This window comes from Pelophylax lessonae (assembly GCF_965119305.1).
Source record: "Pelophylax lessonae genome assembly, chromosome: 1".
NCBI lineage: Eukaryota > Metazoa > Chordata > Amphibia > Anura > Ranidae > Pelophylax > Pelophylax lessonae.
This window is the reverse complement of record NC_138768.1, coordinates 165,251,728-165,276,349: the sequence shown is the minus strand read 5'-3', so window position 1 is coordinate 165,276,349 and position 24,622 is coordinate 165,251,728. Positions and strand designations below refer to the sequence as shown.

The 24,622-nt window shown below is 47.6% G+C and overlaps 1 protein-coding gene across 1 annotated transcript in view; it reads right to left on the bottom strand.

The window, feature by feature from the left end:
* The window catches only part of LOC309544673 (uncharacterized protein), a 185,804-nt gene that overhangs the window by 149,123 nt on the left and 12,059 nt on the right, over positions 1-24,622 (bottom strand). Inside the window, exon 2 of the mRNA XM_082243585.1 lies at positions 7,253-7,405. Within this exon, the coding sequence (XP_082099711.1) occupies positions 7,253-7,405 (153 nt within the window). The remainder of the gene's footprint in view (positions 1-7,252; positions 7,406-24,622) is intronic.

The window sequence follows — 24,622 nt, the reverse complement described above, 5'->3', positions numbered from 1 at the left end:
CCAGCAGGAGGAAGAAGGTCAGGATTCCACTATATACAGTAGATCTTTAGTAAGACCTCATTTAGAATAATGTGTAGAGTTATGGAGACCTCACTTACAGAAAGATATTGATAAAATAGAACGAGTCTAGAGACGAAAAACAAAAATGTTAAAAGGTTTGGGGGATAGAACATAGAGAGTGACTTCAGGGACTTAAAAATGTATGGAGGAAAAAAAGGAAAAGGGGAGACATGATTGAAAGCTTTGAATACATCAGGGGGGTGAATAAGGTTCAGTTATTTCAATATGAAACCAAAATCAAGAACATAGGGACATGACCTCAAACTAACTGGAGGAAAGTTCAAAACTAATCTTATAAACTATTATTTTACTGAGAGGGTAGTTGATGCTTGGAATAAACTACCAGCAGAGGTAGAGACAGTCAACAGTAAATGGCTTCAAACGTGCTAGGGACAAACATAGATCTATACTCAGACAATAAAGCAACGAAGGACAAAAAAAAAACAAAACAAAACAAATGGGCAGATCCGATGGACTACTCTTTTTTCTGCCATCATTTTTCTATGTTCCTATGTAACTTCTGTGTGATGGAAGGGGGGCGGGGAGGCTGTTGTGTTGGCATAGAATCTTATCAGAGACTCATGTAGATAGCAGAGAGAGAAAAGATCAGAGAGGAACCACACTCGGTGCTACAATATCGGAGTTCCTAACCAAAAAAAGTATGCCGATAGAGACTTGATTTTCCTGATCTGTACCCTCCAGGTAATTTGCCTAGAAAGTACTGCAGCCAGAGCGTGAACATAGCCATGTAAATATTTTCAGAAGGTGGTCCACAATAGCAGTGCCAAATTTCTCTTAGAAATGGTTTTCTCTTAGGAATCAGTTTTGTTCTTATTAAATAAAATGAACAGACGACATTTATACCAGCACTTAAAAAAACATCTGAACAATAAGTTATCTAACAGGAGATTCCAATTGTACATTATGAACTACCTTTGAAGATTGCTGAACACATTTTGCATTAGAATTATTAAAATATAAAAAGTAGATATGAGCTAATAAAGACTGATTGCCAATATGAGTGTAATCACTGTGGAAGAACATCCAAAATACTTGAGGATAAACGTAACACAAATGCAAGAAACATAATGTGTAAAGATCATTAAAAACACAATAAACCACATACATCATACAGTGTGAAGCAATCCTAAATCTAACGCTTGAAGTCCAAATCCAAGCACAAGAAAAAATGGATTTTTGTAAAATCTTACCGTAAAATCATTTTCTCTTAAGCTCATTGACAGACGCAGTCCTCTTGATTAATAACACATTGGGTTATACTGCCCTCTACAGGAGTAGGACACTAGACGGAAGGAAAACGTTCTGGCCACACCTTAGGGGCAGTCCCAGAGGGTATATCCTCTCACTTCCTGCTACAGGATGTCAGTTATGTCACAAAGCAGTGTCAGAGAATTTAACCCAACCCCACAAAAAAACCGAGGGGCGGGTACTGCGTCTGTCAATGAGCTTAAGAGAAAAGGATTTTACGGTAAGATTTTACAAAAATCCATTTTTCTCTGTCGCTCATTGACAGACGCAGTCCTCTTGATTAATAACACATTGGGACGTCCCAAAGCAGTGCCACAAATGAGGGGTGGGATAACAGAAATCAAAATCCAGAAGGCCCAACCGGAGCCAACCAGAAGCATCAAGGACTCATCGAGCAAAAAGATGAGACCTAAGTGAAAAACCCAACAAACCCTCGAGGTAGACCAACGATCTCCTCAAATTGCGGCCTGCAGAACCTTGCGGCCAAAAGAGGCATCCGACAATGCCATCACATCAACTTTATAAAATTTTGTAAAGGTATGAACCGACGATCTAGTCGCCTTGAGAACCTGGACCACAGACGCCTGATGGCGGAAGGCCCAGGAAACACTAAGCGCCCGAGTAGAGTGCGCCTTAACAGGGAACGGGGGATCCCGCCCCTTAATAGAATAAGCCTGTACCACCGTCTGTCTGATCCATCTAGCAACCCCTTTCTAAGGACATCCGTGATCACAAAAAGTGAATCCGTTTTACGAAACGAGTTCGTAGTAGTCAAGTGTACCCTGATTGTCCGAACCACATCCAAGGAGTGTAATGCAAACTCCCAAGGATGGCTAGGCTTAGGACACAGGGAAGGTAACACAATATTCTTATTCAGATGAAACTCTGAAACCACTTTAGGACCACTTTAGGAAGGAAGGATGGATTCGGACGAAGAACCACCTTATCCCTATGAACCACCAGATATGGGGAACGACAAGATAATGCGGCCAGTTCTGACACCTTGCGTGCAGAAGTAATGGCCACCAAAAAGGCCACCTTCTGGGATAATGTAAGCAAGGGAATCTCCCTAATATCTTCAAAGGAGGTTTCTGAAGAACCGACAACACCAGATTAAGATCCCAGGGCGGTAAGGGTGCGCGCACTGGCGGAGCCAGATGTCGCACCCCCTGGATGAAATTCCGCACCAAGGAATGAGTAGCCAAAGGTTTCTGAAAGAAGATTGCTAACGCTGAACCCTGACCCTTGATAGTGCTCAAGTTTCTGCTCAACCCCCTGTTGCAGAAAGGCCAAGATTCGGGTCACCGAATAGGTACGTGGGGGAAATCCAAGAGATTCACACCACGCAATGTAAGACTTCCATGTGCTGGAAGTCGCTTTCCTTGCTTTAATTAGAGATAGGAATAACTGAAGCTGACAATCCCTTGTCCTTCAGTACCTGGGTCTCAATGGCCAGGCCATTAAGCCAGCGATTGTAAAGCAAGATGGAAGATCGGTCCCTGAGACCGCAGATCCTCCCTGAGAAGAAGTCTCCAAGGAGCGTCCGCGACTAGCCTCACCAAGTCGGCGTACCAGGCTCGACGAGGCCAGTCCGGAATTACCAGGATAACTGGAATTCCCTCCACCTCTATCCTGCGAAGAAGTTCCCGCAGTAACTTGAGAGGATGGAAGGCATACCGTAGCTGATACTGCCCCCACGGGGCGATCAGCGCGTCTGCTGCGTCCGCTAGAGGATCGCGGGCGCAAGCTACAAACCTCCGCACTTTCCTGTTGAGCCGAGACGCCAACAGATCCAATTCCGGGGTGCCCCAATGAAAGGACAGCTAGTGAAATACCTCTGGATGAAGAGGCCATACCCCTTGATCCAGAATCTGACGGCTGTGATAATCTGCCTGCCGATTTCCCACCCCCGGAGTGAATACTGCGGAGAGAGCCGGAACAAACCGTTCCGTCCAACGAAAGATGCTGGTCATTTTGATGGCCACCAGGACACTCTAGGTGCCCCTTTGGTGATTGACATAAGCCACGACCGTGGCATTGATTGGATCCGAACCGGGCTGCCCTAGAGCTGCTCGGTCCAGTAAATCAGACAAAGTCTGATCGCTGTCAGTTCCTGATACCTTTATTGGTAACTGGTAACCTGGATACTATCGGAAGGAATGACTTCCCCTGGTTGAGCATCGGGGACCGAAGCCACCAGACCAGAGACTCCCTGGTCCGCTCGCTCAAAGGGATCCGATTGTCCAGAGAATCGAGATTCCGATTCCATTTGAGAAGAATCTCCTCTTGGAGAATTCGGGTATGAGACTGGGCGAACGGTACTGCCTCTTAAGGAGGCCACCATCAGTCCCAGCCAGTTGACGGACAGCAACATCCGAAGTTGACTGAACCTTCTGGAGTTTCTCCGCAAGGAGAAACACCTTGCCAAGGATCTATCCAAAATTAGGCCCAGATAGTTCAGTCTCCTGGTGGGAACCAGGGATGATCTTTGGGAAAAGCGAAGAAACGCTGATGTCCTGCGAAGATGGGGATATGAAGATAGGCATCCTTGATGTCTATGGACGCCAGGAAATCCCCCTGATGCAGGGAGGCCACCACTGTTCGGATGGACTCCATCTTTCCCAAGTCCAGAATTTGGACGCACCTTGCCCTCTTTCCTGGGCATTGTGAACAGGTTCGAATAGAACCCCTGAAAACGTTCTATCCAAGGAGCGGGAACTACCGCTCCCTGCAACATACGAATGTTGGGAGGGAAGAATCGCACCGGTAGAAGTGATCGAATAGTCGATGCTGTATCCCGACCGTATGACCTCTTGAACCCCTTTGTCCGGTATTCAGGAAAACCATGGATCTGGAAACCGGTGAAGACGTCCCCCCACCCCAGAGATGGGTGGGGGCGCATCAGGCAGTCTTAGCAAGAGAGTGCTCTTGCCCCCCAGTGAGATTCCTTATAATCTTACCCAAACAGGCGATCCCCTTGAAAGGGGAGATTAGCCAACCCATTCCAGTGGGACTATGTCGCGGCCGACCCAGCGCGGAGCTAGGGCCTGCACGCGCTCGCAGGCTGAATGGGGTGACCACTGGATCTCAACATCCAGCCCGTCGCCCAGTTTCAGCATACTTGCTTGAAGATCTCACAGGAACAACTGGAGAAAAAAAGCTGTCTATTAAAAAAGTCTTTCTAAAAAAAAAATCTTGCCAGGACCGAGGATCCCAGCAAGGAACTTAGGTCCTTACTCCTAACTAGACAGAAAAAAACTGACATCCTGTAGCAGGAAGTGAGAGGATATACCCTCTGGGACTGCCCCTAAGGTGTGGCCAGAACGTTTTCCTTCCGTCTAGTGTCCTACTCCTGTAGAGGGCAGTATAACCCAATGTGTTATTAATCAAGAGGACTGCGTCTGTCAATGAGCGACAGAGAAAAAAACTTTCCCTTGCACTGAAGCCCCCCGCACTACAAAGGTTACCTGCTTGTTGACTATGGCTATACAGGGATAAGGAGCAATACATTACGTCTGCTCCTGTAGGCACCTAACATCTGTGTGATTGCTCCCACAAAGCCTCTTCTCTAATGCACCCGGCCACAGTCTCACAGCAGCCTGCTTCATGTATGATGCTAGAATAATAGCCATGATTTGTAAATTATGAAGCTAGGAAACTGCCCACAGCCCAATCAGGAAGAAGAGGAGAGCGCCAGAGCAAAAGGTAAGTTAGGCATTACATTCTCTTCAGCTCCCACTAGACCGGACAAGCATTTTACCCTTGCAGTGCAAGTGGGCCGGCCCCACTAAAGGTTTTTTTTTTTTCTTCATCTTGGAGTTGGGCCTTAAAGCACAGCTACCTCTTGACATTGATGCTATAGTGCTAAAAGAATATGATCACATCTTAAAAAAAACACAACCACCCATATCACATCCAGGGTTTCTAAATTGTGCAAAGCTCAAAAATGTGTAAACAAAACACTGCACTGAAACTTAACAGCCAAAATCTACTGACAGCTCAATACCTACACTTATAATGGCTATGCAGAAATGTCTCAATTGAACTTTTTCATTATTAAAAAAGTTACTGTCTAATCTTCAGCATCCTGTAAGGTGTTCAAAATGTATAGAAGCTTAGATTTGATTGGTTGCGGTCTTATAACTAAACCGTATCCACCATTTGTATCATAATAGAGAGGCATATATTGTAATACTTGCAAAAAGATAATTTTATATCGTATATTGGTATTAAAGTACAACTATAGGCAAAACTTTTTTTTTTTTTTCAATTTGGATAGCGCAAGGGAGGGTTATAACCCCTGTCAGATTTTTTTTCCCATCATCTGTGTCCCATTTTGGAGACTTCTCTTCACTTCCTGTTCCAGAGCCAAACAGGAAGTGAGGAGAAATCCCTGTAAATGAAGGGAATTCCTTGGGGACCCCCAGGTCACCAAAACTAGTGTTCCTATTGGAAGATTTCCCCTCTATTACTTTTTTGGGGACAACTTAAAATTTGGGTTATTTCTTTTAATTTCAATTAGAATGGTAAATAGGACATATAGAGAGGGTGAATCTCCTTAACGGGGGCACAAACTGCAATAACAACTGACAGGGGATCTAATCCCTCTCCACTCTATCCAAAACTAAAAAAAAAAAAAGTTTTGTCTTTAGTTATACTTTAACCACTTGCCGACCGCTGCAAGTACATTTACTGCGGCAGTCAGCCCCGTACAGGCAAAGTGACATAGTACTACGTCGCTAGCCTGTGAGCCTCTATGGGGCGAGCAAGCGCCGCAGGAGGCGCGCTTCCGCCCCCGCTCGTTCCCTAACATGTCCGCGTGTGTGACCAGCGGACCCGATGTCACTCGCGATCTCCCCGTGGAGAGGTAGAAAGGCAGGCGGCTGATGTAAACAAAGCCGCCTGTCATTCTCCCTGATCTAACTGCAGAGATCATACGATCCTGCTATGTAGGATTGTGTGTCTCTGTGGTTACATCACTAGCCACACCCCTTTACAGTAAGAAGCACGCCCCTAGGGACACACTTAACCCCTTAATCACTAATAAAGTTAACCCCTTCCCTGCCAGTGTCATTTTTACAGTAACAGTGCATATGTATAGCACGGATTACTGTAGTAATGTCACTGGTACCCCCAAAAGTGTCAAAAATGTCAGTCAAGGGTCCGATCTGTCTGCCGCAATGTCGCAGTCATGCAAAAAAAATTGCAGATCGCCGCCATTACTCGTTAAAAAAACCAATAAAAATTACAAAAATCTTTTCCTTAGTTAGGAAACGCAATAACTTTTGTGCAAACCAATCAAAATACGCTTATTGCGATTTTTTTTTACCAAAAATATGTAGCAGAAAACAAATTGGCCTAAAATGTTAAAAAATGTTGATTTTTACATTTTTTTGGGGGAATTTCATATAAAAAAATTTGAAAAATATTGTTATTTTTTCAAAATTTAAGCTCTTTTTTTGTTTATAGCGCAAAAAGTAAAAATCGCACAGGTGATCAAATACCACCAAAAGAAAGCTCTGTTTGTGGGAAAAAAAGGACGTCAATTTAATTTGGGTACAGCGTCGCACGACCGCGCAATTGTCCGTTAAAATCACGCAGTGCCGAATCGCAAAATAGGGCCTGGTCAGGAAGGGGGTAAAATCTTCCGGGGGGATTAAGTGGTTAAGAAACTATTAGATTTATGAGGAAATTTGCTCACAGAGTGAAATCAGGGTATGCTTTAGACTTTAGAAAAAATTTCAAACGGTCTGATGAACTAAATGGTTACAATAAATATATGAAACATACATATGGTGTGATTTATATATATAAAATCAGTTTATATTTTACCACTGTCAGTATTCTTTTGGTCTGAATTTCACTTTTTACTTGCAGTTTATTATCTTTAGGAAATTTTCAGGAACGCATTGGGGAAACTCACCACCAGTTTCTGGTCATTTCCTGAAGACCTCCTACTTGAGCCATGTGACTGGAATTCATTGGCGCTATCTCCTTTTAATAGCTGCTTTCCATGATTCCCTGGGCCAGTGGAAAGGTGAGGGCCTGCTGTGGACCTGCGTACAGGCTTTCCAGCCTTGTAAAAAGACAAACACAAGCATGACTGTAAAAACAAGAAACATCAGAGACACTGCCAAAGTTTTATAGTAAGAATGTGCCAAAATCTAACCCTTCATGGAAAGAAGATCAAATAAGACCACAGTCTGGCCCTTTGCTACATGCCTTATAACAGAAAACAAAGAAGCATTGCATAATCCACATGTGTTACTATGAAGGTGTAGAATGGAACATTAAAAACTGGTGTTATTAGCTTTTCTAAACCTGTAATACACACAAGAATAAAAGTGTATGTTTATGGCTTTTTTTCTTAATTAGTGGCAGGAAAGTCAGTATTTTTGTCTTCAGATTTATTTAGCAGTCAGGCTTGAAGGCTTTCTACAGCCAATAGAAGTAACGAGCGAAAATATTTTGTGCACTAACTGAACTTTGTTTTTCTCTCCCCGACACATTGGCCATTTTCAAAGGAACAGCATTAAAATGCATACTGCAATGCCCACAAAGAATTCCAAACTGCTAAGACAAGTTAAAATGCCCATCCAACAAGCTGCTGCCATGGAATGCTGTCAGACTTCAAGATATGCATTGAGTGACAATATGTTTTCTCACTCTCCGTCAGCCGTTTCCCAATCTTTTTTTAGAGGTACACTTGAAATTATTTTCAGACCTAGGGAACCCTTGCTAAAGCCAATTTATTGGTGGTAAGTGGAAATGATGCCTCTTACATTGGTAGTCAGTGGAAATAATGCCCCCTCTGCCAAGTGGCATTGGCCCAGGAACTAAGCAGGCATCATCAAATGGGAAATAAAGATCTCACATCTTAAGGGACCCTCAGCAACCTCTGGAGGAACCCTGGATGAGAATAGCTGCTCTAGGTAATAACATTTTAGATAAGCATAATGACCAGGCAATTTTTTGCGATTCGGCACTGCGTTACTTTAGCGGACAATTGCACGGTCGTGCGACGCTGTACCCAAATAAAATTGATATTTTTCACATTCGGTTATATAACATTCCCAAAAAAATCAAATTTTTTTAAACATTTTAGGCCAATTTGTATTTTGCTACATATTTTTGGTAAAAAAAAAATTGCAATAAGCGTATTTTGATTGGTTTGTGCAAAAGTTATTGCGTCTACTAACTACGGGAAAGATTTGTCATTTTTATTGCTATTTTTTTACCAGTAATGCCAGCGATCTGCGATTTTTAGCGGGACTTCGACATTGCAGAGCACAAATCGGACCCCTGATATTTCTGACACTTTTGGGGAGACCAGTGACATTACTACAGTAATCAGTGCTAAAAATATGCACTGTTACTGTAATAATGACACTGGCAGGGTAGGGGTTAACACAGTGGGTGATCAAGGGGTTAAAGGTAAGCCTAGGGGAGTGTTTCTAACTGTATGGGGGAGGGGCTTTTGAAATGATCACAGAGACCTGTGATCCTATCTGGAAGGAGGTGCTCTGTGATCATCCCAGAGAGAAGAACGATCAGTTGTGTTTACAATAGCTGACCGTCCTTCTCTCTCAGCAGGGAGCGATCGTGGGTGGCCAGCGGCAATCGGAGCCCCCGCTGCTGGCACACGACCGACGTAGGGCTACGTCGGTTGATGGAGGAGGGCCAGCCTGCCGCAGTAAAACTGCAGCAAGGGGCGGTCCTTTATGTGGTAATTATGGTTGAGGAGTCCTTAAAGCAGGAATAAACCAAAAATGTTATATATTGCAGTTTATCAATTCTTTGATGTGGTTGCTGCAATCGTTTTTTTTTTTTTTTAATGCGTTTTTTCATTCTGTTTTTACCTGGTGACCTGGCCAGTAATACACTTCCTGTATTATTGTGTTTCCACTCTGGATGAAGGAGCACAGAGGCTCCTTTGGAAAGCAGCATTGTCAGTCCTGGGAGGAAGGGGAGTGTTAGATGAACTAGCAGATTTAGATACACTAAACAAATTGAAGCCAAACTCCAGCTCACACTTTTTAGGCAGTTACAGCAACAATTGTGCTCCTTTTGGAATAAAGGTTTTTCATAAATAAATAAAAGCTGATCATTGTAAGCACCCCTGTCAGTGGTAAATGGTTTGTCTCAACCGTCTAATGGCTACATTTGCAGGTCAGCTTGTTCTGTTGATTAACAACAGACTTGCTAAATCACCAGGTAAAAATAAAGGAAAGAAAGCTTAAAAAAAGAAAATTAACTCTGCCAGTACATCTAAGAACTGGTAAGCTGCAAAAAAATAAAATTTTGTTTTTTGGTTTATTACCGCTTAAAAGTGATAATAAAGGTTAATGTTTTTAGTTAACATAAAAAAAAGGTGGGTGTTCTTTCCCATACTCTCAAAGATGTACCTCCTGATCTCCCCTCCAGAAGACTTTAGACTGACTTGCCTAAGCAAATGGGAACTAGATCTCAATAAGAACTTCAAATCCAACCAATATCGGAACATAATCCAATTTACTCTGAAGTCCTCCATCTGTACTCTTGTTCAGGAATCGAAAATTAGAAGTTGTTTACCAGATAGTACCGTAACCCCTCAGTCCTGCATCATTACTTCCCTGAGGCCTCTGATCAGTGCTGGAGATGACGGGAGGGACAGGGGTAGCTATTACATCATTTTTGGTCCTAGTGCAATATAGCCTCAAATAGTGCAGCGCAACCTAAAGTAGTGGTTATTAATCCACTTTATAAAATTCAAACAATCCCCTGTTATAAAGCCTCCTATGCAGTGTATGGTCTTTGTAGAAAAGATACCTATTTCTACCTGAATTCACAGCGGCGATTGGCGGTCACGTGACTCCTCAAGGCTCCCCCTCCTGATCTGACAGCTAGAGCGGAAGGGGCCGAGTTCCCCCCCCCCCCCCCCTGATGTTAGTCAGGGAAAGGGGAGGAGGGGAGAGGGGAGGAGAGAGCCGAGACGTCAGTGACATTGATTCCTGGGAGCGATGACGTTCAGCTCCCAGGAATCAATGCAAGCAGGAAGTGACAGCGCGGCCGCAGAGGAAGGAAGTGGAAGAAAGGCAAGTATATTTTCTTCAATATCAAGGTAAGTAAAGAAAAAAAAAAAACGTCATTATCCATTTCTTTTTCAGGTGAATGTTAGCAAGCGGATGGCCCAAAGTCACTTTTGAGGCCGGAACTCCGCTTTAAGTAACAAAAGTAATATTATTCAAAAGTTTACACGGAACAGAACACACCTCTTCTTAGTCACAAACCTTACACCTGTCTTTGAAACTAGGAATAGACCGATATTCCGGCAAGGCCGATATATCGGTGGCCGATATGCACCTTCCCCTGATATATCGGTATTGGCCCCGGAACTGGCCAATATTGCCGATATTTTTGTGACGTCATTCTGCCTTCTTAGGCCGTCTCCCTCGCCTTGGACAGCCTCGTCTGGAGTCGGGACTAGTCTCGCTGGAGTGTATCACAGTCATACACCCACCCACAGAAACCGGGGCCAGCCAGCCACCCACATCCACAGTCCCTGTACCAGCCAGCCACAGGCACTGTACCAGGGAGCCAACCAGCCACCCATAGGCCCTGTACCAGACAGCCAGCCACCCACAGGCACTGTACCAGCCAACCACAGGCACTGTACAAGCCAGCTACCCACCCACAGGCACTGTACCAGCCAGCCACCCACAGGCCCTGTGCCAGCCAGCCACCCACCCACCACAGAGTGCCAGGCAGCCAGCCACCCACAGACAGGGTGCCAGCCAGCCACATGCCCTGTACCAGCCAGCCACCCACAGGCCCTGTACCAGCCAGCCACCCACAGCCCCTGTGTCAGCCAGCCACCCACCACAGGGTGCCAGTCAGCCAGCCACCCACCGCAGGGCGCCAGAAAAATTGTCTTTATTTTTCAAAACTTTAAATGTACAAAATATCGGCCTATATTGGCCGATACCAATACGTTGTGAACAAAATATCGGTATCGGCCCTGAAAAAAACATATTGGTCTATCCCTATTTGAAACCTCTGATGCAAGTAGTCTTTACTTGGTGTATAGATTATATACTATACAATGAGCCTGGGACTATTTCGTTTTATGCCCCTGAATTAGCCAGCAACCGAAAGCAACCACTTTCAGGGTTATATACCTATTAAAATAGAACTATAGGTAAATTGAAAGCGTAACTCCACTTTTGTTGAGAAAAAAAAAAAACATTCCCCTCTGGGTGATCTATGTACATAGCCAGAATTATAACAACCTATGTTGTAGATTACTACCTTTTCTTATTCTGAAGAAATCCCTGTTTGTTCCTCTGTGCCGAGTGAGTCTAATGGGATGGGTTTCAGAATTATCAATCAGCTGTGCAGCTGCAGTGCATTAACGAGGAAATCTGCTGGGCCTGCATCCCATTAGACGTGTTCCTATTGGGAGTATCACCAAAAATTACATTTTCGTTGCAGGGGATGTCTGAAATCTGACTTGTATCTTAGTGCAGACTTCTGGGAAAATTGGTCAGCCAACACAGAAGCAGGAAATTATGTTTCTGGGGTGTGGTCAGTACACATTCTGTGTACAGAACAGCTCCAGGTAGCCATATTGCATTGCATTTTCAGAAAATTACAGCAGCTGCAGATTGAAAAGAAAAACTGAATTTTTGTAAAATCTTACCTGTAAAATTCCTCCGACAGTCGCCGCCTCCTCTAAGTCATCACTATTGGGTATTGTCTTCCTATCCATAGGAATAGCTAGGCATATAGACTTAGTCAAAAGACAAAAGGCATTAACATATACACACCCATGGGGGCTGTCCCATCCGGTCAATACCCCCCCCTGCATCATCACTCCCAACTCAGTTTGGTAGCATAGCAGTAGGTAATAAGAACCCCAAAAGAGGGGCGGGAGCGGCGACTGTCGGAGGACTCAGAGAAAGGAATTTTACAGGTAAGATTTTACAAAAATTCAGTTTTCTCTTACGTCCTCCGACAGTCGCCGCCTCCTCTAAGTCATCACTATTGGGATGTCCCAAAGCAGTATAGACATGAGGGGTGGGAGACGCAACCGTAGAAAAGGCAATGCAGTACCCACATCAGAGAAAGGAATCTTACATGCACCGTAAGAACCAACTGGGCAACAGAAAAAACAATGCTCAACAGTAGCAACAGCCCAGGAAAGCAAATGCCAACAGCCAGGGACCCAGAGAAGAATCAAGGGTCCATCATGGCACAGCCGCACTGAGAACTTTGCGGCCAAAAGAAGCATCGGCTGATGCCAGAACGTCTACTTTGTAGAATTTGGAAAAAAAGTGTGCACCGACGACCAAGTCGCCGCCTTGCACACCTGGGCCACCGAGGCCCGATACCAATAGGCCCAGGAAGTACTCAAAGACCTGGTAGAGTGCGCCTTAACAGGGAAGGGCGGAACCCGTTCCTTCAAGGCGTAAGCCTGTTCAATGGTCTGTCTGATCCATTTGGCAATAGTCGCTGCGGATGGGCAAGAGGGAATCCGTCTTTCGAAAGGATTCCGTAGACGACAGGTAAATCCTGATCGCCCTGACAACATCCAAGGAATGCAAAGCAATCCCCTTTGGATGAGTAGGCTTCGTACAAAGCGAAGGCAAGACAATGTCCTCATTAAGGAGATATTCAGAGATCACCTTGGGAAGGAAGGATGGGGGTGGTCGCAAAACCACCTTATCCTTGTGAATCAAGTAAGGGGAGCGGCAAGACAACGCCGCCAGCTCCGACACCCTGCGAGCCAAAGTGATCGCCACCAGAAAAGCAACCTTTTTCGACAGCAGAGGTAATGATACCTCCCTGATACTTTTAAAGGGAGCACGCTGCAACGCGGACAGAACCAAGTTCAAGTCCCACGGAGGTAATGGCTCCTACCTGGGAGGAGCCAAATGTCGCACACCTTAAATGAAGGTGCGCACCAAGGAACGAGACGCCAAAGGGCGTTGGAAAAGAACAGCCAGTGCGGACACCTGGCCCTTTATCGTGGCCAGCGCCAGGCGCTGATCCACTCCAGACTGGAGGAAAGCCAAGATCCTCGACACCGAGTAAGAACGAGGGGAGAACCCCCTGGACTCACACCAGGTGAAATAGGCTTTCCAGGTACGGTAAGAGATCTTACCAGAGGAAGATTTCCTAGCCTTGATCAGGGTAGGGATAACCTCAGGGGATAGACCCTTGTCCTTCAAGACCTGGGTCTCAACAGCCAGGCCGTTAAAGCCAGCGACTGTAAAGCAGGATGGAAGATCGAACCTTGAGACAGGAGATCTTCCCGCAGAGGCAGGCGCCACACGAAGGTGCCACTGCCAGGTGAACGTCGGCGTACCAGGACCGGCGCGGCCAGTCCGGTGCCACCAGACTCACCATGTGCGGTTCCGAGGCCACTCTGCGCAGGAACCGGGATAACAACTGAATCGGAGGAAAGGCGTACATCAGACGATACCGATGCCACGGGGCCACCAACCCATCCGAGGCGTCCGCCAACGGATCGCGCATTCTTTGCCACGAACCTTTCCACCTTTTGATTTAGCCAAGATGCGAACAGATCCACATCTGGGAATCCTCACCTCGCACACAGCATCTGAAATACCTCCGGGTGTAGGGACCAGTCCCCCTGGTCCAGGGTCTGGCGGCCAGATAGTCGGCCTGCCAATTTTCCACACCCGGAATGTGAACTGCCGAGATCGCCGGGACATGAGTCTCGGCCCAAGACAGAATGTCGGTCACCTCCCGGGCCGCACGAGCACTCCTGGTGCCCCCCTGGTGGTTGATGTAAGCCACCGCGGTAGCATTGTCCGTCTGTACGCGAACAGGCAGGCCCTGGAGACGGTCCGACCACTGGAAAAGACAGAGTTTTATTGCTCGTAGTTCCAGCACATTTATCAGGAGGGAGGACACCTCCTCCGACCAAGTGCCCTGGGCAGACAAGTTGCCCAGGACTCCACCCCAGCCCCGCCACCGACGGGGACTGGGTCCACCAAAGAAGAACCAATCTGGTCTGGCGACTCAGGGAGACATCCAGAACCAAGGACTGAGGAAATCTGTCCCACCTGGCCAGGATCTCCGTCTGGAGAGCCCGCGTGTGGAACTGGGCAAAGGGAATCGCCTCGAAGGCCGACACCATCAACCCCAGGACCAGCATGCAGGTCCTGAGTGACGAGGACGGGCTTTCCCTGAGGGACCTGAGTTCGTCCCGCAAAGTCCGGAGCTTGTCCTCCGCCAAGAACACCTTTGCCTGAGCAGAGTCCAGAACCATTCCCAGATAGGGAAGGCGAAGCGACGGAGACAACGCTGAGTTCTGAACGTTGATGGTCCAACCGAACTCCTGGAGCGTCTGTACCGTGATGGACAGATCGCAGCAGGCCCAGGACCGGTGCTAACACCCTGGTAAACACCCTGGGTGCCGAAGCGAGACCGAAAGGTAACGCCACAAACTGGTAGTGGTCCTCTGTGATAGTAATCCGAAGGTACCGCTGATGACCCTCGAAAATAGGGATGTGCAGGTACGCATCTTTCAGATCTACCGGAGCCAGGAATTCACCTGGACTCAAGGAGGCCACAACCGAACGGAGAGACTCCATTCGAAACTTCCGAACACGCCCGAAGCGGTTCAGCGCTTGCACGTCCAGAATAGGACGCACTTTGCCCTCCTTCCTGGGCACAGTGAACAGATTCGAACATAAAAACCCCCGAAACCTGTCCCGATGAGTTACCGTGACAATCACTCCCTGAGCAAGCAGGTCCTGCACCGCGTGATGCAAGTCCTGCAGACGCCCCAGAAGCAGATGAAGATTGGAGGGAAGGAATCTGTCCGCCGACCGGGAAAGGAATTTGATCTGGAAGCCCGATCGAACGATTTCCTGGACCCACCTGTCCGATAGCCGGAGCAGCCAAGGTCGGAGGAAACCGCGCAAACGTCCCCCCACCCTTGAAATGGGTGAGGGCGCCCCTTCAGGTAGAGGTGGATTGACCCGCCGAGCCGGCATTGCCGGACTCCTGCTCACCTGCCCAGGAAGGTCTTGCCCTTGGGATGGGCCCGAAAGGCACGAAAGGACCCCCGATTAGAACCAGACGCAGAACCCCGCCTGCCTCGAAAAGACTTGGTCTTCGGGTTCTGGGGCAGCATAGAGCACATGCCCCCCGTGACGCCTGTTACCAGGGTGTCCAATGCCTCGCCAAAAAGGCGAGAGCCAGCATAGGGAGAATTAGCAACCGTCTCCCTCGAGGACTGGTCGGCCGACCAGCTCTTCAGCCAAATAAGTCGCCGTTGAAGCACCGCAACACTAGAGAGGCGAGCCACTAAGGGAGCCTCGGCCAAGGCTGCATCACACAAGTACATGACTCCTTGGTGGATTCGATCCACCAATTTCAGCCGGGCAGGTGTAACACCAGCAGACACAGGATTGCGCTTAAGCATCCTAGTCCAATCAGCAGCCGCCTGAGCCACCAGAACGGACGCGAAAACGGGTTTGAACAATGAACCCGCCACCGTATAGGAATGGCGAGATAGGGACTCCAACCGCCGGTCCGTGGGACCCCGGAAAACTGAGGCATCCTCAGTAGGAACCAAGGTAGCCTTGTTCAGCACGGCCACAGTGTGATCCACCTGTGGAGGCACACACCATCGTGATTCCGTAGCCGGATCAAAAGGATAAAGCAACCCAAACCGATTAAGTACCAGGAATGGACGTTTTAACGTGTGCCACTGTTCATTAACAGTGTCATGGAATTCTTCTGGGCAGGGAAAAACCTGCGCAGACGTGCGGGTCCTGTGCGTCCCAAACGGGGACACAACGCCCGGAGGACAGGGCTCATCCTCTAAATGTAAGGTGTCCTTAACAGACACAATCAAATCATCCATGGTCGCCCGTTCTGCAGGCGACCCCGGGGAGGGGGCATCAACCCCTTCCATCTCAGCCTCCCCCTCAGACCCCAAGGGGTCCAAGGATGAGCGGGACCCTGAAAAGGGCACGCTCGCAGCAGCAGCAGCCAAATCCCCATCTGAATCAGAAGAGAGAGACAATCTGGGACTCCTACTCGCAGCCCGTTCAGACATCAGCAGTTCCTTATTCGCCACCGCAATTAGAGCGGGGCGCAGCGGGGCCACAGGAGAACTGGGACCCCCCACTAGAGCTGGAGGAAACTTACTTTCCTGAGAATCCATGGCTCAAGTTATCAGAAAACAAACTACAGTGCCAAAAAGATGTACTGTCCCCTTTAACAGCGCTGCGGTGTGCGCAGCCCACCGCTACTGCAACAGTGATGAAAGACCCCCAAAGGAGAAAAGAAACTGAGCCAGAAGCGATATACAGAGTGATAACCTGCAGAGCCCGCAGAGCGTTGCTACCAGTGTCCTTGCTGCTGATGGAATGCTGCTGGAGAGGGCTGGACTAAAGCCAGACCCCGGGAAAATGGCTGCCTGCCCCATAGGAATGCATTGGAGGCTACGCCAAAATGGCCGCCGACATGCGGTCGGACCGATCGTTCCACCGCCCACAAAATGGCGCGGATGGCGCCAAAATGACATGTACAATCGCCCCAGAGGAGCTATACATGTGTGCTCACAGTAAAGATGGGGACACACAGCAACACAGACTGCCACCCCAGACAGAGGCCCCACACAGAAAAGTACTTACCTGTACCAGATGGCGTGGGGGAGCCTCTATGCACGGATAAACCTCTGTCCTCATCTGACAGGGAGTGCCGTGAGCCAGGGACATGAAGCTGCAGCATCGCAGACGAGTCCTGTGAGGTAGCCACCTCACGGCTGCATCCCTGCAGCGAACAGGGATGGGTCGTTCGTAATGCCAGGGCGAACCATAGCTGAACGCTCGATGGTGGGCTGGGGGTCCATCTGACCCTCAGTGCCCGGGAAAACCAGGGCGGTCAGTCCGAATCCCAGCACCGCATGATCCATCTTCATCCGAAGAGAAGACTAACACTAAAGCTGACAAAATAAACAGCTAGTAAAGTAAGAGAAAAAAACTGACAGTTTCAAAAAAAATCAAATAAAAGATTAGGAAGGCTGAGACTGAAGCCCCATGGCCATGGGGAAAATAGATCGGTAATGTGTGTATACATCTACATGAAAAAACGGTATTGGAGGGAAAAAATAAAAATAGAAATAAATATAATTATAATCGCCTGACGAAGGAGCACGGATGCTCTGAACGCGTGCAACCCCTATTTTTCTCCTGCCAGGAAGTGATGTCATCAGGGATCAGAAGTCGGCAGCCGGAGCCCTGTTGTGCATGCTCCGCCGCGGCCAGTGACAACTAGCAGCCCCACAGCGGCTCGGCTATACCTCTGGAACCTCACCACCTTCTCCTATGACCACTATCCTGGAAGAGGAAGATGGATGACCCTAACAGTCTTTGTGTACCGGTCTCACCCAACCTCGGACAGTGAGTCACCAATTTTAACAGTGTTAAATAAACTTGTACTATACTAAGCTGGCGCCGCTCTCTCCTTTCTTGCATCTCTCAGGGCTTCTCCACGCTTCAGCCGGCTGCCGCGGACTATAGCTTCCCTACAGTACCAAACTTTGTTACCCCCCACGCAGCCCCATAACCCCCCCCCCCTCCCATCCACCCACATTCCTTGTACCACCTTGGGATATTAGAAGAGCGCCATGACACCCCCCACTTTCATGGTCAGGACATGCCCAAAGACATTATGATTTACAGCATAGCTCTGTCTATATAACCTATGTGAAGAACTAACATGTCTCTGTACCAGTGGCGTAGCGTGGGGGGTGCAGGGGGGGCCGGCCGCACCGGGCGCAACATCTGGGGGGGGCGCGCTCGCACCCGCAGCTCTGCCCTGCCTGGCTCACTTATTCTCTCACACTGCAGTGCTGGCTGTGGCGGCGGCGCTGTGCAAATCCGATCCGAGCCGCCGGGTCGCCGCCCACTGTGGAGGGGGGGGGGCTGCCAGGCGTGCGGAGAGCGAGGGACAATCTGGGGGAGGGACAGTGCACTGCAGCGGCCGCCCAGCGCAGCGCTGAGCGCGGGAGCCACACCAGACCAGCCCAGGCAGCAGCAAGAAGAAGCTGGCAGCGGCGGCAGGTGACACAGGCCAGACAAGGAGAGAGCCAGTGGCGACAGACGCAGGAGGAAAACCTAGGAGCCAGAGGACCTGGAGGAGAAGAGAAGACATAGCCTGCTGTGATCGGGTGCACCTGCAAAAAAAAGGTAGGAGTCACGAGTGACACAGGACAGGAGTCAGGACTGAGTATAGACCCCCCCTTACAGCAGGCCAGGGTGAGGTTAGGTCTGGGGTCCCCCATATAGAGCCCCCCCTTACAGTAGGCCAGGGTCCGGACCTCACCTCACCCTGGCCTGCTGTAAGGGGGGATCTATATGGGGGACCAGGTCCCCATGTAGATCCCCCCTTACAGCAGGCCAGGGTGAGGTGAGGTCCCCCATATAGATCCCCCCTTACAGCAGGCCAGGGTGAGGTGAGGTCCCCAATATAGATCCCCCTTACAGCAGGCCAGGGTGAGGTGAGGTAAGGTCCCCCATATAGATCCCCCTTACAGCAGGCCAGGGTGAGGTGAGGTCCGGGGTCCCCCATATAGATCCCCCTCACCCTGGTCTGCTGTAAGGGGGGATCTATATGGGGGACCTTACCTCACCTCACCCTGGCCTACTGTAAAGGGGGTGATCTATATGGGGGACGGGACCTCACCTCACCCTGGCCTACTGTAAGGGGGGATCTATATGGGGGACCTGGGATCTATATGGGGGACCTCACCCTGGCCTGCTGTAAGGGGGGATCTATATGGGGGACCAGGTCCCCCATGTAGATCCCCCCTTACAGCAGGCCAGGGTGAGGTGAGGTCCCGTCCCCCATATAGATCCCCCCTTACAGCAGGCCAGGGTGAGGTGAGGTCCCGTCCCCCATATAGATCCCCCCTTACAGCAGGCCAGGGTGAGATGAGGTCCCCAATATAGATCCCCCCTTACAGCAGGCCAGGGTGAGGAGAGGTCCGGGGTCCCCCATATAGATCCCCCTCACCCTGGCCTACTGTAAAGGGGGTGATCTATATGGGGGACGGGACCTCACCTCACCCTGGCCTGCTGTAAGGGGGGATCTATATGGGGGACCTCACCCTGGCCTGCTGTAAGGGGAGATCTATATGGGGGACCTCACCCTGGCCTGCTGTAAGGGGGGATATATATGGGGGATCTCACCCTGGCCTTCTGTAAGGGGGGATCTATATGGGGGACCTCACCTCACCCTGGCCTGCTGTAAAGGAGGATCTATGGGGGACCTGCCCAGGCCTGCTCTAAAGGGGGATCTATAGGGACCCTGCTCTAAAGGGGATCTATGTCATAGATCCCCCCTTTAGAGCAGGATCCCCATAGATCCCCTTTAGACCTTTAGAGCAGGCCAGGGTCCCCATAGATCCCCTTTAGAGCAGGCCAGGGTCCCCATAGATCCCCTTTTAGAGCAGGGTCCCCATAGATTCCCCACTTTAGAGAAATGTCCCCATAGATTATATGGGGACCATTCTCTAAAGGGGGATCTATGGGGACCCTGCTCTAAAAGGTGATCTGTGGGGACACTGGCCTGCTCTAAAGTGCTTAGGGGGTAAGGGTTTCTTTAACGAATCTAGTGGAAGAGACTCAAGTGCTAAAATCTCGCAGGTTAGGGGGCGCAAATTACTAGCCTTGCCCCGGGTGCTGACAACCCACGCTACGCCACTGCTCTGTACTGTGCCCTACATCAGCAGAAAATGAGCTAGGATGCTCTTTTGGACCCCACCGTCATTGCAGAGAGGAACTGTTCAGCACCTGTGATGATGTTTATAGGGGCACTCCACTCCAGATATAGAATCTGTTTTGCCCATAGAGAGAATTTAATAGTAAATGTTACAATAACTACTGACCTGAAAAACATTCTACACTACAAACGATTAAATACGCCATGTATTACTATGGAGAAAGAAATATAAATTTAAAGAGGAACTTCACTCTCTCAATCAACACTGACTATTTTTAATGCTTATGCTGCTAGCATTAGTAATAAGAATGGAAAGTATATACTATTTACTTATTTTAAACCTTTTTTTACATTTCCAGTGGAACTTTAGTCAGAAAATGAAGTCCTGCTAGATCACTTCAGGCTGGTCCCTTTTGCAGGTATAGCTATGTAAATCAAAAAGAAGCGCCTATACTGTATAAAATCCAGTAATGCTGCTGTACATGCTCAGTTGCTCTCTAGTTTTAGGCACTGCGTTAGGTTTGTAGAGGCCAATCTGCTGACAGCCTAAAGCAGGGATCCTCAAACTACGGCCCTCCAGCTGTTGCGGAACTACACGCTCCATAAGGCATTGTAAAACTCTGACATTCACAGACATGACTAGGCATGATGGGAATTGTAGTTCCTGAACAGCTGGAGGGCCATAGTTTGAAGACCTTGGCCTAAAGGTTTATTGCTGTTCAGGGGCTCTGGGCTTCAACAAAATGGCAGCCTCCAGCAAGAGGAAACAGGAACAATACTGGAGGTAATTTACAGTGCACACTAACTTTGGTAACTTTATGTAAAATGTATGTTTCTTGCTAAGGACATTGTTTTTTATCAAGTTATTATTATGGGAAAATTTCTGCCGTTACTTCCTGGTTTCCAGGCCTAGGCTACATGAATCATCAGCCCTTACTAAAGATGGCCACCACCAAAAATGCTAAGAGGTGTTTTTCAAATTTATTTCTTAGCAAAAAAAACATGGAGGCATGGATGGATGAGTGGGTTTGCTTTCAATAATAAAAATGAATTGAACAGAGTTTTTGGCTTGTGGTGCTCAGATGCAGTGTAGTTCTGCTTTAAGGTTATGAGCTGCTAACAAATAAATGTGTTTTTTCTTTGAGTACGAGTGGCTTCTGCTGTGTTCAGGCAGTAGCTATCCAGTGACACTCACGTCCATTGTACAATTATAATAGGGGAATTTGAATAGAAGTGATCGCAGTAGGAAAGCTTGCAAGCACGACACGTTCAGTGCCAAGTGCCGCACTCTAATTAGTGAGCAGTTCCGGTCTGACAAGAAGGCCTTAACCTTCTTTGGGAATAATGAGCCAGGCAATGTTTGAAGCTTAAAAATAAGCTGCACAGAACAAGAAGGGTGCTGAGAACTATTTTAAAATGTGCTAAACCAACAGATACAGGTGACCGAACATTGAACCGTACACTTGGCAAGGGAAAGCAAAGCTCTGGGGGTAGAAAAGGGTCACTGGGGCTTTGTTGCTTTTTTTGTTTATGAAACAAGTGGCACAATCTGACCGACCGTAGCACCGAGTAGTTAGTTATGTGCAACAAATTAGAGATGAATGCAAAACTGGCTCATCGTTATTAAAAATGAAAGTAAGGAAAGCCCATATTCATATGGAAGGGCACTGAGAGGACTGAAATGTGCAGACTGCAGCTGTGACGTTATTTAAATGAAATCTAATTATATTTAACAGACTGGGAGATGTAAGGACCAAGACTACAGACAGAAGAACTATCTGCTTGTTCAAAGCAATTACATGGGGGCAAGATTACACAACACAGCATAGGAGAAGTATGTAATTTACAAGTATTTAATCGTATATAGAAGGAAATGTAATGAATATGAAAGCCGAGAAAATTACTATTTCTGTTTCATCTGCAAATTCATTACTATGATGATAATCCATAATAACAGAGAAGCCTGGAGCTCCACAACAGGGTAGAGGGATTTTAGGAATTTAGTGTGATATATATTTATATATATTCAGTATCTCACAAAAGTGAGTACACCACTCACATTTTTGTAAATATTTTATTATATCTTTTCATGTGACAATATTGAAGAAATGACACTTTGCTACAATGTAAAAGTAGTGAGTGTACAGCTTGTAATTAGCTGTCCCCTCAAAATAACTCATCACACAGCCATTAATGTCTAAGCTGATGGCAACAAAAGTGAGTACACCCCTAAGTGAAAATGTCCAAATTGGGCCCAATTAGACATTTTCCCTCCCCGGTGTCATGTGACTCGTTAGGGTTATAAGGTCTCAGGTGTGAATGGGGAGCAGGTGTGGTAAATTTGGTGTTATCACTCTCACTCTCTCATACTGGTCACTGGAAGTTAAACATGGCACCTCATGGCAAATAACTCTCTATGAGGATCTGAAAAAAAAAAAAGAATTGTTGCTCTACTTAAAGATGGTCTAGGCTATAAGAAGAGCTATGAGCAGCAGCACGGTAGTCAAGACCATGCAGCAGTTTAGCAGGACAGGTTCCACTCTAAACAGGCCTCGCCATGGTGGACCAAATAAGTTGAGTGCACGTGCTCCACATCCAATCCAGAGGTTGTCTTTCGGAAATAGATGTATGACTGCTGCCAGCATTTTTGCAGAGGTTAAAGGGGTGGGGGGTCAGCCTGTCAGTGCTCAGACCATACGCCGCACACTGCATCAAATTGGTTTGCATGGCTGTTGTCCAAGAAGGAAGCCTCTTCTAAAGATGATGCACAAGAAAGCCTGCAAACATTTTGCTGAAGACAAGCAGACTAAGGACATGGATTACTGGAACCATGTCCTGTGGTCTGATGAGACCAAGATAAACTTATTTGGTTCAGATGGTGTCAAGCATATGTGGCGGCTACAAGGTGAGGAGTACAAATACAAGTGTGTCTTGCCTACAGTCAAGCATAGTGGTGGGAGTGTCATGGTCTGGGGCTGCATGAGTGCTGCCGGCACTGGGGAGCTACAGTTCATTGAGGGAACCATGAATGCCAACATGTACTGTGACATACTGAAGCAGAGCATGATCCCCTCCCTTCAGAGACTGGGCTGCAGGGCAGTATTCCAACATAACGGCCCCAAACACACCTCCAAGAAGACCACTGCCTTGCTAAAGAAGCTGAGGGTAAAGGTGATGGACTGGTTAAGCATGTCTCCAAACCTAAACCCTATTGAGCATTTGTGGGGTATCCTCAAACGGAAGGTGGAGGAGCACAAGGTCTCTAACATCTACCAGCTCCGTGATGTCATCATGGAGGAGTGGAAGAGGACTCCAGTGGCAACCTGTGAAGCTCTAGTGATCTCCATGTCCAAGAGGGTTAAGGCAGTGCTGGAAAATAATGGTGGCCACACAAAATATTGACACTTTGGGTCCAATTTGGACATTTTCACTTAGGGTTGTACTCACTTTTGTTGCCAGCATTAATGGCTGTGTGTTGAGTTATTTTGAGGGGACAGCAAATTTACACTTTTATACAAGCTGTACACTCACTACTGTATATTGTAGCAAAGTGTCATTTCTTCATTGTTGTCACATGAAAAGATATAGTAAAAATATTTACAAAAAGGTGAGGCGTGTACTCACTTTTGTGAGATACTGTGTACATACACACTATATTACCAAAAGTGTTGGGACACCTGCCTTTACACGCATATGAACTTTAATGGCATCCCACACTTAGGGTTCAATTTGGAGGTGGCCCATCCTTTGCAGCTTTAACAGCGTCAACTCTTTTGGCCATTCTTCCAGAAACGCATTTGTGATGTCAGACACTGATGTGGACGACAAGGCTTGGCTCGCAGTCTGCGCTGTAATTCATTCCAAAAGTGTTCTATCGGGTTGAGGTCAGGACTCTGTGCAGGCCAGTCAAGTTCCTCAACCCCAAACTCGCTCATCCATGTCTTTATGGACCTTGCTCTGTGCACTGGTGCAAATCATTTGATGGAGGTGGGATTATGCTGTGGGGTTGTTTTTCAGGGGTTGGGCTTGGCCCCTTAATTCCACTGAAAGGTACTTAAGGCATAAGCATACCAAGACACTTTGGATAATTTCATGCTCTCAACTTTGTGGGAACAGTTTGGGGATGGCCTCTTCCTGTTTCTACATGACTGCGCACCAGTGCACAAGCAAGGTTCATAAAAGCATAAATGAGCGTGTTCGGAGTGGAAGAACTTGACTGACCTCAACCTGATAGAATACCTTTGGGATGAATTAGAGCATAGACTGTGAGCCAGGCCTTCTCCATATCCACATCAGTGCCTGACCTCACAAATGCGGTTCTGGAAGAATGGTCAAACATTCTCATAGACACATTCCTAAACCTTGTGGACAGCCTTCCCGGAAGACTTAAATGTGGTATAGCTGCAAAGGGTGGGCCAACTCAATTTTAAACCCTAGAGACTAAGACTGGAATGCCATTAAAGCTCATGTGCGCGTAAAGGCAGGCATCCCAATACTTTTGGTAATATAGTATATAATACACACACACACACAGTTAGGTCCATAT